Here is a 13,730-nt window from a genome sequence, read left to right as displayed (position 1 = left end):
CTAAGACTGGTTCATTAACTGTCAGGTACTCTCAGCTGAGGCAAAACCTTTATAATAAAGGGTCGTGGCTCTCAGAAGCTATATGTAGAAATAATAAACAGGGAAAGAGGTGGTTATAACCAAGAAAAAGGAAAGATATTAGGACTTCTGTCTTAAGAGGTTTTTCTTTTTCCCCATCCCTGCATATACAAAGGGATTCTGAAATTCATCCACTGCCCTCCCCTCCCCCCACTCCTCACCCCCCCACAAGGGACAAAGCAGGCGGGGCAGTTTTGGTTTGGCTCATTTACTTAATTCTGAAAACAGGAGTAGTCAATATTTATGTCTTAATATTGGTGTTGGGTTACAGCTAATTCAGCAGATCACAGGGATACCCAAAGTTAATGGCTTTTTTTTTTTTTTTTTTTAATAGTCTCATTTCTCCCATTCACTGGGGAACTACTAAATACCAGGGAAAACTTTTGCTGAAGCATGGGTCTCCCTGTGTTTGCAGGGTTGCCTGCCAAGCCTCTGCCCATCTCCCTGATGAATTTTGCTGGGCCCAATGGTTCCCGCCCTCAATCCCCCCCTCTAGTATTCCTCTATCCATCTTGTACTCAGCCACACCAGCTTCCCTCAGTCTGGAGCGTCTCTGCAAAATGGAAAACATTTATGTCCATGGTCAAGGGAATTAATTTAGAAACCTTGGCAGATATGGGAATACACTGAATTAGCCACTAAGAACCTAAAAGGGATGGATTGTGGAAGGGAGGAGAAAGAGAGGAAGCAAGCACAGGTTGAAGTAACTTTTTCAAGTCTAACGCGGCAATAAAACAGGTCTCTCCCCCTCAGAGTAGCCTTTTCTATTAAGGCTCATTCAGAATAGAGATTCTCCGGTTCCCAGGAGGGCACCTGAAAGACAATGTCAGAACCAGACCACAGCCCTGCGACTCTGGCTGTGCCTTAGGGCTGGTGGGCTTTCCGTGCCATCCCTGGCTGAAGCGGAAACATTTACATAATAGGAAGTGCCCTATAGCAGAGACCGTTTCGGTGTCTCTGAAAGCCCTCAGGCACCCATGCACACACATGCATACAAACTACGACCTGGTGGTTCTTGCCTCTAGGTTTAAGCCAAGTAGGAATCAGGTTGCTTTAAGTCTGGCCCACCTGGGGCTGCATCCCTAGGACAGGCTGGGTGTGCCCAGCTTAATCCAAATCGATGGATATGCAACGGCACTGCTTCACGCGTGTCACCCTCTTCTTCTTGGTGGGCGGCTGTAGGTCAGGGCAGTTGAGGGTGACCATCATGGTGGTGAATTTCTTGGGCTTGCAAAAGGAACACGACTGAAAGGAGCCTTCCTCCTTCCGGATGTGCCTGGGGATGTAGAAGGAGTTGCACTGGCCGTAGCAGAAGCGGTTGATGATGGTGCGGCTGTTGCAGCCCTCCTCGTGCACGGTCTGCTTAAGCGGCTGAGTTTTGCACCAGTCTCGCTTCAGGTATTTGCGCTCCGTCACGTGCAGGGCCTCCTGGCTGGACTCGAGCACCTCCTCCCCGGGCAAGGCGGTGCCCCGCCCTTGGCCCCGCCCCCGGTTCCTGGAGCCTGGCTGCTGCGGCGACTGAGTCTGCTCCGAGTCATTATGCTGCGCCTTGTCTGGCGGGGGGATGGCACCCTGGGAGCCTTTCTTTTTCCCTTCCGCAGCCGGCAGCAGGGTCCCCAAGAGGAGAAGCAGGGCTCCCACGGTGTAGGCGGTGCGGCTCATGCTAAAGGAGGGAAGCAGTGGGAGGGGAGAAGGGAAGAATGGAAAAGGGCATTAATAAGAGCAGCAAACATTTTCAAACGTTTATGTAAAATATCTCATTTACTTCCCACAATATCTCTGTGAATTGGGTACTATTATTCCCTTACCGTTATTATGCCTTTGGCCCAGGATCTCACAGCTAATGAGCCAATATTTGAATTCAGCCAGGGCCTCTCTCTTCCTCACTGATGCTTCCACAGAGATTTCTTCCTGGCTTTGACTTTGTATTGTGGTCCCATAACTGTATTCATTCTTCTATTCAACAGTAGTTAGTAAACTGCTGCTATATCAATGACAGATTACTTTCACACCTCTTTGGTCTTTACTTTGCCCCTGGCAAGTAAAGACCGTTCAACTATAAGAATAATGTGGAATTAAGAAAATCAACTATTAAGTTTAAAATTTCCTTAAACGACACTATCTTTCCAACACGAACCTAATACTTTGGGGCAAGTTCAAGTTTGGCCCTGACGATGTGACATCGAGTTCCTCCTCTGACACTAGGCTCTCTGGCTTTTGTCAGTTTATGCTACGACATCCCTGTTCTTTAAACAGAGCCTTTCTGCCTCCAGAACAACAACAACATTAATTTCCTTGTTTTGTCTTTTAAAAAATCAATTATTAAAAAAGGCCTGTTATAAAACAGTGCTGTTTTTCTCCAGAGACCAGGATAACTTGAGCCACGCTCATTCAGTCTCTCGGGGAAGTATATTGTGAATTTTAGCAGTTTTCACAAGTTTCTGTTATTTATTGAATTGGGCACCAGGATATAAAATAAAATTCGGTTACTGACCATTTCAAAGGAGCATACATGAGAAGGTCCCAGGCCTACTCACACAGTTTTCCCCCATCCCTACTAAAAATGGCCTCCAGGTCAATGCAACACTCCCAGAAATGACCTTCACCACCTGTTATCTCAGAGGCCAACCAGAGATTGACTGGGAATGGGTATTTACTGGCACCTGACATCACTAGACCGTCCCCTCCCTCAAACATATGCCCCAAAATGCAGTTTTCTTTCTCTAAACCAGCTTCGGACCCTCTTTATACTTAACTTTTCTTTCCTGGCATTTTCAAATATGTATTTAAATAAATATCTAGTCAGATATTCACAAGGGCTTATTCATCACCATATTCTCAATGTCTGGCACAGAGAAAGTGCTCAGTAAAATTTGTTGCATGAATGATTTTTATGGACCACCTTCATTTACAGGGTTTCCACTTTTTGCCTTTTAAAATGCCTTCACGTATAAAAATGAGCGGCAGACCCAATCGCAATCCATTTGGTTTCTGACCTTCAGGATAGCAAACTTCTTCCAGCCTAGGGCACTTCCTAATACTTGTGTTTTTTCTTCTAGGAAAACTCCAAATGTCCATGACTTTTTTTACCTGGTCCCATGCCAAATGCTGTGGGTTTTACTTCCTAATTGAAGCTATTTTATTTGTTATGGCAGAAACCCAACAATAAAGCGGCAAATTCAAACTTAGCCAACTGTGATTTTCACTTTTAATTTAGACAGACTCGCTGTTCCTATGGGAGTGCATGTACCTCATAAGTCAAGGGGTTCTAGAATGGCAGGCTGGTCTTTTTTTCCTAAGAAAATTAAAATTTTCTCAAAATAAGATTTATTAGGTTTGGAAAAGATTATTAAATGACTTTTCATTTTTTAAAAAGCCTACTCTTTAAAGATCTTGAGTGCTTATTGTGAGGGTTTTGAATTTCTTAAACATTATAAATAGTAATTCAGAGAGAAGTAAAGGCCACTTCGAGAATCTCTATCAACAGAGACCTCAGCTTTGCAGAGAACTGCAGTGCTCTAGGGCACTAGATATTCTACCTGAATAAGAGTGAAGGGGATAAGAACTATAGCTAGTAATGACCAGGGATTTGTCAACTCAATGTGTTCAAGTCACTCTGCCCTGCCCCACCCCCCAACTGGTCTTGATTACTCAGTGATGGAAATAGGATTGTTTTGGTCTGGCAATCCCAAGTGTATCAAATAATTTGCATTTTGTATATATCACAGACATGGAGGAAATCAAGAAGATGTGAATTCCTTGAGGACAACGCTATGTCTTCCAATTCTTTGCCACATCAACACCTAGCAGGGTGCCCCATATTCAAAAATCATTCCAAATGCTGATCCTCATTTAGTTTCCTATGATTTATCATCCATGTCCAACTCTGAGTTATAAATATGGTAATTTCCATTCATGATATGACCCACTCACGTCGTGTTAATGATGTCTGTCATGGATCCAGAGCACATCCTGATGCCCTCACAAAGACATCCCTTGATTCTTCTTTGCAGATGGTTTTATTCTTCTTTTCAAACCCTGCTTCAACTTCCTCTTAATGCATTTCTGCTACTCCAAGTAATGTGATCATATATTCATGGTGAGTTTTCTCTTCAACTGTTCTCTGCCAGCAAGCCTCATCCCACCCCACATCTTTGCCTTTACCACTAACTATCCTCCTCTCCAATCTACTTGCCCCAGAGGACACAAATACTCTCAGAGTAGGTCTTCTTTTCCTGAGGCTTTCCTTCCAGTTTCCCTTAGAGATGAAAAGTAAACATCTGCAGGCAAGACAAGCCTTATTAACCACTTCTGTCCTTTGCAGGTCAGGGTGATTTATTTCAGTCCTCACAAAGGCTCTAAGAAAATGATCTTCTAATTCTGGGGAACTCAGAAATTAAAAATGGGATGTGTGAACTGTTTCCAATGTTCTTGACTCCACAGAAAGGAATCTAGCAAAGTTTAGGCCAGCTCCTTTCCACACCATTCTCACCATATTTCTCATTTCAGCTCTCTAACCTGCTTATAATCAATTAAATGGAGTTTTGAATGGGAATTATAGTGAAGAGACAATGATCAGGAAGCCAGATGTCTGTGCCTGAACTTCTGGTTAATTCCTCCTAATGAATCAAGTTTTAGAAAGCCATTAAACAGGCATGACATCAAATTATTCTCTCAGTATAAAAAATAATGGAAGTGACAGCAAATGTTCTAAATAGGCAAGATTTCGGAATAATCTGTTTCTTTTTCCCAGGAATAAATCTTTGAGGAGGGCAAAGTATACATAGATAGGATTCATTATATAGTTTGCTTTCAATTTGATCTTTAAATTTTATAAGATAAATAATCAATGTTATAAATTGAGTGGACAATTTCTTTAAAACAGACTGAATTAATTTTTTCTTTCCCAGACAAGTCATACCAAGGAGATAAGAAAAGATTGGAACACTTGTGAAGAATAAACTCTCATCCCCAAGTACCCTAACTACAACTGCCCGATTCTGAAGACCATTCAGGGTAAATGAGGCTGGGGCCCAACATGGAGTAATACAGGGAGGAGACCATCTGGTGGTTAAATATCTCAGGAGCTCTAGAGCTCCTGGGACGATTTTTAATGAAGTTACTGATTGTATACAATTCTTAAGGTCAACAGGAAATGAGTTAGAAGGTACATATTAAATGTCCACTGTACACTGCTATTGTTAAGCAGCTTATAACTCTGTATTATAGTGAAAGATGTGTTAGTCTCTGTGTGTGAGATTTAGGATTCAATTTCAGAATGACCCTAAGATACATCATGGTGCCATATACCACTACCATTTCTACCAATACCACCAAGAACAACAGAACTAACTTTTATTTTTGAGCCTTTACTATGTCGGGCTCAAAAATTCTGATGGAATTTTCTCATTTATTTTTCTCATTTTCTCATTTATTTTTCTCATTTATTTTTTAATAACTATCTCTTCTGAGAGAGATAATATTGGTAATATTACCAGTTGGGTAATCCAGACCGAGAGAATTTAGGAATCTGTCCTGGGTCACACAGCTCATAAGTGGGAGAGCAAGGATTTGAACCTGGTTCTGTCATACTCCCAAGGCACATGTCTTTAACCACTATTCTATTAACACCCAGTCCCTTGTATTTAACATGCAGTAGGGTTTGAAGAATATTGTAAATCAAATAATAATCTGTGTTGTATCTTCATTTTCACATGTGAAAAAGACTTCTCTTCTCCCAAGGATTCCTGTTGTACTTTGCATTTCTAAGGACACTTGTTAAAACGAAAGAAAATTCCTTGCACATGGACTGGTAACACTTGTCTAATCTGTGCCTTTCAATTAGATGCTGCAGTCACTCCCCTGCCCCTGCCCCCTTTCCTTTACATAGAAGGTTTAGGTTTTCCTGTCTGTTTTTTACTCTCTGTTGTAGTTTTCCTGTCAGCAAGACTTTCTTGGGAGGGGGGCCTGTGGCATAAATTTATTTGCATTTGATCACTTTTAATACTTGACCATTAAGGCATCATCATTAACTGCTTCAGTTTAGAAATCAGGCAGGCGGGTCTCATTCACAGATAGGGGTGGGGGGCATAAAAGGTTTCTATTCTTCCTCGTAAAAACCACTCATACAGAGACTACATTAGCCAACCTGGATTTCCTACAGATGGTGGGTTACCAAAACATTTCACTCAGAATGAACTTTTAAGAAAATAGGAAACCTGTGAAATTACAAGGTTTACAAAGGACTCTAATTCCTACAGTGACCTGGAGGTTAAACACACACACACACACACACACACACACACACACACACACACACACACACACACACACAAAACTATAGTTCTAAAGAACACTTAAATAATTAGTTAATACTAACAATTCCTCAGCACAGTTTATCCAATGACAGTAATCAAGTCACCTACTGTTGTCGAATTGAGGGGAAGATGAGAATCTGTTGTTTTCTTAAGATCTTTCCTCCGTTGCTTTGGAAAAAACCATCCTTCAATTTCCCCAGCCTCCAGCCTCTTCCAAAAAAGAGAAGGGAAGGAGGGGGGAAATGCCCTAGGGGTGAAAGAAGACTCCTCACCCTGGAATCGGGGTTATCTTAACCTCTTCTCCGCTATTTATTTAACTTGTGTGTACAGCCAGAAGGAAGCCACCACTCTGGGGGCCCTGGGACAGCTTAAAACCCTGGTGACCCACTTAACACAATAGATTACTTTAATCAACTCGTGTCCTGGCACCATCTCTAAGGGGAACATAAACAGACGCGCACACCGCTCGGATTTGCGCTTTCTAGCAGGAGATCCAATTACTACTGACGGTCGCCTCTCTGTCCCTGACCGTGTAAGAAGCGATTTTAATCCCTAATTTGAAGTGAAGTTTCTGTCTAAAAGAACCCGGATTCCGAGCCTGCCGACGTAGAAAAGGCGGCAGCCGGGCTCGGCTCGGGAGCGCATTCGAGCTAGCGCGGAAGTAGGGCTTGGCGGCAGAAGCTGATCACCTTCAGTCCACCCGCCGCCTAGGCTGGGGACCGTCGCCAGACCCCGGCGCGGAGAAACGCCCGACTGGGGCTCCCCTAAGGCAGAAATGGGGTCGGAAGACCATGGCACGCAAAAGCGAGTGGCGCGTCTGCGCTCCCCAAGCCTGAAGTCGACAAACAACTCCGACTGGCGAAGTGACAGCTCCGAAGGCCCCCTGGCCTTGCTATGCGAACTGCGGAGGGGTCAGTGGCGTGAGCGAGGCGGCGGGGGAGACACCTGAGTGTCCCAGCCGGGAACGGATCCCCGCCGCCAGTCCCGCATCGTTCGTCACTGAGGAGGCAGGGGCGTCTGGGACACAGATTAAGTTACCCCCAGAAGGCGGATCTGGCCATTGTCGCCTCCCGGAGCCTGGACGTGGTTTTCCCGACGTGGTTCAGCCGAGGCGCGCGCCGGGCAGGCAGAGTCGGGAAGAGGTAGCGGAGCGCCGCGTGTGAGCAGCCAGCACGTGGGTGCGTGCGGTGTCCGCGAAGTGAGCTTGCGGGCTCGCAGGACCCTGCGTCTAGGCCGCTCGCCTTTATGCTGCCGTCTAGTTACCCGACCCTCGGCGTTCCGCAGCCGTCAAAGCCGGCGTTTCCTCTCTTTACCGCACGCTCTTGCCCGCGTCTCCACCTCACCTCCGGCCTACACCGAATTCAAATCCTCTAGCCCGCAGCAGGATCATTCGCCGTACTCCGCCGGGCGACCTGAGACACCCCCAGACTCCGGGCAGCACCTCAAACACTTGGGATCCCTTCCGCTCAACTTGCGGCGCCGTCTGCGACCAAGCCGCAGGTCTCCGCTCCTTCCGCTATTTGGCTAGTGTTAACGGGGCTCCCGGAGGTGGAAATGGGATGCGGGGGTCATCCCGCCTCTTCTTGATAGACTCTATCCCTGCCTTTCCCTGCAGACCGAGTGCGGCGGGTCACTGCAGCCGCGACCTCGGCAGGCAGGACGCAGCGATGCCGCCCGCAGGGCCTCGGCTTGCACGCACGGAGGGTGGCCGCGCTTCTGCACCGAGCGAGGCGCAGGACCCCCCCCAACCCCCAGCACACACCCAACAGCTGCCGGGCGCCTCCTCTCTCACCTGTCAGTGCAGCGAGTCTTCGGGACCTGCACTCTCAACGCGTGGCGCTGCGTGTGGCCGCGGCCCAAGCCGCCCGGACTCGGCGCGGGGTCAGCCGGACAGCGAACGATGCTCCCGCTGCGCGCTGGGTTGCCCGGTCCGCGAAGGGCGCACCGAGTGCCGGGCATCGCGCCGTCTCGGGTTTAAATGCTGGCGGCCGAGCGCTGCGCCTGGAGCCGCGCCTCTCCATTGGCCAGGCGCCGCCGCCGCCGCCGCTGGACCCGCTATCCGCCCCCTTTCCCGGTACTGCCCCCGCCCTCCGCACCCCTCCTGCCTCCCCGCGGGGTCCCCTCTCCGCCCGCCTCGCCTCTTTGTCTGCTCCCCCCGCCCGGGACGGCTGGGAGAGGTCACCCCAGGGAACCGCGACTGGAATGCACAGCAAATCACATTTTCCGCTCCTGTTGGAGGGGGAAGCGCAGGAGGAAATCCCCCCGGCTCCCGGCCCCTCATTCCTTCTCCGCCTCAGGCCCGGGCTTTTCCTCTCGCCCGCTCCACTTCGCTGCGTCGGCCCCACGACGCACTCTGTCGCGGAGAGTGCGCTGCAGAGTAAGATCCCAGAGGGATCGCGACAGAGCAGGCGATTCCTTCCGCCCTGGGGGGAGCCGAGCTGCGCGGCTCTGTGGTCTAGCGGTTGCTGCAGCTCCGGCGCGGCTCAGGCCAAGGCCCCAACTTCGAGGGCGCTGACCCCGGCGCCCCCGTTAACCCCGGCGGGCTCGCCCGCCGCCAGCAGGAGCCCTGTCGCCAATATGACACCCTCCTCTCCTCGCCCGCCACGGGTTTTTGCAGCTCAGTTGCCTGCGGCCTCGGCTGGGAGTGAACGGAGGGCAGTAAGGGGGGTGGGGGGAGAACAGACCTAAAAGGACTTTCAAAAGTCAAGGTTTCCATTCCTGAGCGATCTTAAAAAGAAAGAGAACAGTCGCTAGGAGAGAAGGGGTTTTTCTGTAGCATGTTAAAGATGAGTAAACCAGGCAAATAAAATGTCAAGCGAGGAAATAACTCTCCAGAAATTTAAGACAAAAACCTACGAACGTGAAAACCCGGTGTCACATTCTGTGTTCATTACTAAGAGCCCGATGAATAGTGGAGAGCATACTAAGCGTGTAAATAGTTTTCGAAAGATGAGTGAACACTTTGATTTGTTCTCTTCGCTTGAAAATTGGTTCCTCAAAGAGGCCGTATGTTTTGTGTCGAAATTATAATCCATGCACAGATCAACCCGCCTGCAAAGTCTGCATACTGGCTCCATGAGGCAGGTCAAATGCTCACTTTGGAAAAGACTTGTTATAGAAGGATATTTGAAGGTGTCTGTACTGACTACAGCAAAATAAACAAAACAGTGAAACTCATCGAAAAGTACTTGTGAAGCACCCGTGATGTAAATACTTCTTTAAGAAAACCAAAAAATAAAAATTTTTAAAGAATTTTTTTTCTCTTTAAGGAGGTTGGGGAAGGGAGCAAGTAACATATTGAACACCTACTAGACATGAGTAGGAATTTGAAACAGATTTTTAATATATATGTGAAGCAAGAAGGAAGTCTGCATGAAGTTAATATCTAGAGAGTCTTAGACATATGAATGTTTTGTTTGTGCAAACAGCAGTTTCTACACACGAGCTCAGTGCTGCACTTTACATGTTTCTTAAATTTTTTTTGTTGAATCATCCCATGAGCCATAGTTTATAGATGCCTGCAGGATGTGAACATTCAACTGTGGCTTGAAGACCTATTGTGTCCCTAGGGGGCTCCCAGAAAGATAGTCATAAATACAAAATACTTAGGCAATGAACAGTTGGACCAAAGCCCATCACCAAGCTTTACTGAACCAGCTGTCCTCTCAGTGTGTAAACTATTCCCCAAAGAAAGGGAGCGTATTTTATAAATTCATTAACTCCTTCATACGGTATCTATGCTTTAGTCAGATTATTGACTGTCTAAATTCAATGCTTTAATCAAATTATTTTTCAAGTCTCATATAAACTGCCAGAAATAAAAACACAAAAAGATAGTGCCTACATCCTGAATTGGAAATGATTGTTTTGGAGCTCTGGCAGTGTGACTTTGTATCTATCTTTCCCTATCTCTATCTCTTTCTCTACCTAGTAAATGTGTGGATAGTTACTCTTATCTGACCTCAGAAGGCTTCTCAGACCAATTACCTACAATAGAAACACCCACCTCCATATACATACCTCTCCATCTTATTTCATTGCCTCATTTTTCTTCATTGTCATTTATCTTTCCCTGGCATTTTAGTATTCCTTGCCACTAGAATGTAAGCTTTTTGAGGGCAGGGAATTTATCCATTTTGGTCATTTGATTACACCAAGGACACAGAATACAGAGTACCTAGCACTCCACACTACTAGATTATCAACTGAGCCAAATGATGAGGATATAATCATTGTGAATACAATAAACACAGGCCCTGACCTCACAGAGCTAACTGTCTGATATGTCTGTATTTTTATAGATATCCAAGCTGTTTGCCTCACATTTGCGATTCCACAACTCTCAATCAGTCATGGTAAACCACTATACAGTCAAAAAGCCATAACAGTAAAAACTCCTCCAACATCTTTAAGCATACTTGTGTATCAGGCTTCAGACTGTTCTTAATGAGAGGGAAAAGGAGAATTAGAATGACTCAGTATAGTCAAAGTTGAAATTTTAAGTCTGAGACGCCTAAACAATGACTACTATTTCACTTAATGAAACCACTTTCATTCCACTTCAGGGCTGTTGTGAGAAGTACAGATCCTTCTCTGCTACCGGTGCATCCATTTCTCGTTTTGCCAACCTCTCTATGGAAGGTATTTTTCTCTAACTCCCAAGATGCTGAGAGGAGTCCGTTTTCCAGGTTTTAGAAAACAACTTTGAAGGACTTTGTAGAAAAGTTTTTACTAAGATCTGCAGAGGTTATGACCATTTGCCCAATTGCAGAGACTATGTATGCCATCTTGCACTAGATTAAAAAAGAATAAAGCCCTTTACTTATTTGGAACTGACCTTTTATGCTCTTTCTAAAGGAAAAAAAAATGAACTTGACAATGGTTAAAGAAGAAGATATTTGCAACAGTCAAGTAACAGTTAAATGATTCATATCCAAATGGATTCCTCTTGCAAATTAAGAAAAAACTCACAAAAAACCCAATAGAAAAAAATAACATGGTATATGACCTGGCAGTTTGCAAAAGAAGAAATCTGTACAGCCAATAAACATTTGAACAGATGCTCCCTTACACCAGTAATTTGGGGGAATGCAAACTGAAAGACGAAGAAACCCTTGCTCATGTATCAGATTAGTGAAGATTTATAAGCCTGACCACATGCAGTGTTGAAACGGGTATAGAGAGGTAGGTACTCACATGCACTGCTGGTGAGAGTGTAAATTGGTGCAACCATTTCAGAAACTAATTTATCAACATACAATAAAATTAAACATGCACGTAGTATATCACCTAGCCATTTCAATTCTAGGTAAATACTTTAGAGGAACGTGAGTGAGCCCTTCTAGAAACTTGTGTGAGCACGTCTATCATAGTATTGTTGCAGCAATTTTGGTGTCCATTGACAGGAGTAGAAGTAGGCATAAGAAATTATTTTATTCATAGGACAAAATACTGCACAGTTATTAAAGGGAATGGGCTAGATTTCTGTATTTCAACATAGATTTCTGTATTTCAACATGGGCTAGATTTCTGTATTTCAAAAACATAGTGATGAGTTAAAAAAAAAGAGCAAGTTGCAGAGTGATACAAGCCATATGACACCATTATGTATATTTCATAATAAACAAATAAAATGATAGTATAAATTGTTTTTGAAAACATATGTATTCATATAAATGTATAAATAGTGGATTGGAAGCAGACTTTTGTTAGTGCTCACCAGCATGAACTTGGGGTTGGGGAGAGAGTTGGGGATGAGAGACTAGAGAAATTTCAGGTTTATAATGCTTTTAAAAATTATTTTTTTAAAAATTTTGCAACAAATATGTCAAAATGTTGGCAATTTTCATTTCTGGATGATGGGCACATAGATGTTAGATTGTTCTCTGCATGTCTTGTGTTTTAAAAAAAATTCTCCATGTAAAGAATAATCTAATCTTTATAACATGATTTCAAGAGTGATTTTGGTCATCATTTGTGCCCTGAAGATTTTTCCTTCCTGTGTGTCTTATGTAACCAGCTCCAATCAGGGTAGGCATGTTTTCAGAGTATGTCCAAGGCTTCATTGGTGTTTTTATGTATGTTGAGGGCCAGCTTTTGGCTACCTTCCTCTATACATTTGCAGTAAAATGTTTACCAGTTTCTTGTATATGAATAATACATGTGTGGGTTGCAAATTCTGAATAATGCTTCCAAGTCCAAATATATGGAAGGATGAATCAATCAGACCATTTGAAGCCTGATTCCATACAAGTATTTATTGTGTAGTGCAGTGCAGAATGCAAAAGGTGAAAGCATAGAAGTGTGGGCATGATCTTTAACAGCCAATAGCAGGCACAGTTGATCAAACACTGAATTTGGAGTCAGAAAAATCAGAATGCAGTCCTGACTTCTCATAGCAACTGAGTACACCCAGATTGGATAGTTAACCCCTCTCACCCTAAATTCAATCATCTATATTATAGGAATGGTAATAACACCTACTTCTAAGTGGATGACGTGATTAAGTAAAATAAGCTTGATGCAAGTGCCCATTTCCAAGGGAAATATAGCTCATTCCCTTTAATAACCTAATAAAATCTGTGTTTGCATGGATACTAGAATCCTATTTGGGATCTAAAACAAAAACATTGAAAGTATAATATAGGCATAGAGCATATCTTAAATATCTTTATATTCTCATTGCATAATGCAGTGGATGACACATAGTAGTTGCTCAATAAAGCTACTGAGTATAGGTGAATAAAAGAAGGAATAAATGGTGAATAAAAGAAGGAAGGAAGGAAGGAAAGAAGGTAGGAAGGAAGGAAGGGAGGAAAGGAGGTAGCAAGGAAGGAAGGAAGGGAGGAAAGGAGGGAGGGAGGAAGGAAGGAAGGAAAGGCAGGGAGGGAAGGAGGAAGGAAGGGGAGGGGAGGGGAGAAGGGAAAACGAAGGGAAGGGAAGGGAAGGGAAAGGAAGGGGAAAGAAAGGGAAGAAAGTGAACAATACAAATCCAGTAAATGGCACAACTTCTTTTATTTTTGGTAAATGGGTGTAACTGCCCTAGACAGGGGTGCAGACAGAACAGCAAAGCCTTTTGGCTCTCTTTTGCCTGCACCGTAAGAATAACTTTAACCAGATAGTTATGATTCTCAGGATGTTTCTGCTGCAGTGACAGAACCTGAGAAAAAGAGACCAGAGGATGTCTGGACATGTAGCAAAAGAGGATGAAACTCCCATACCAAGGCCTACAAACATGGTGTAGAGTGGGGAGTGAAACAAGACAGAAAAGCAGAAACAGAAATGTATTTCTCAGCAAAATCCACACACCAGTGCTCAAATATAATGGAATCTGCT

General features: G+C 44.5%; 1 protein-coding gene across 1 annotated transcript; it reads right to left on the bottom strand.

Annotated features, from left to right (window-relative positions):
* Positions 1-361: 361 nt before the first annotated feature.
* Positions 362-8,329, bottom strand: GREM1 (gremlin 1, DAN family BMP antagonist). Its single transcript, XM_037835438.1, has 2 exons — positions 8,188-8,329; positions 362-1,741 (listed from the first exon to the last, which is right to left on the bottom strand). Exon 2 carries the CDS (start codon positions 1,738-1,740, stop codon positions 1,186-1,188), a length of 555 nt encoding a protein of 184 aa, XP_037691366.1. The 5' UTR covers position 1,741; positions 8,188-8,329; the 3' UTR covers positions 362-1,185.
* Between the last annotated feature and the right edge of the window lie 5,401 nt (positions 8,330-13,730).

This window comes from Choloepus didactylus, chromosome 4 (genome assembly GCF_015220235.1).
Source record: "Choloepus didactylus isolate mChoDid1 chromosome 4, mChoDid1.pri, whole genome shotgun sequence".
Classification (NCBI taxonomy): Eukaryota; Metazoa; Chordata; class Mammalia; order Pilosa; family Megalonychidae; genus Choloepus; species Choloepus didactylus.
This window is presented reverse-complemented; position numbering and strand designations above follow the sequence as displayed.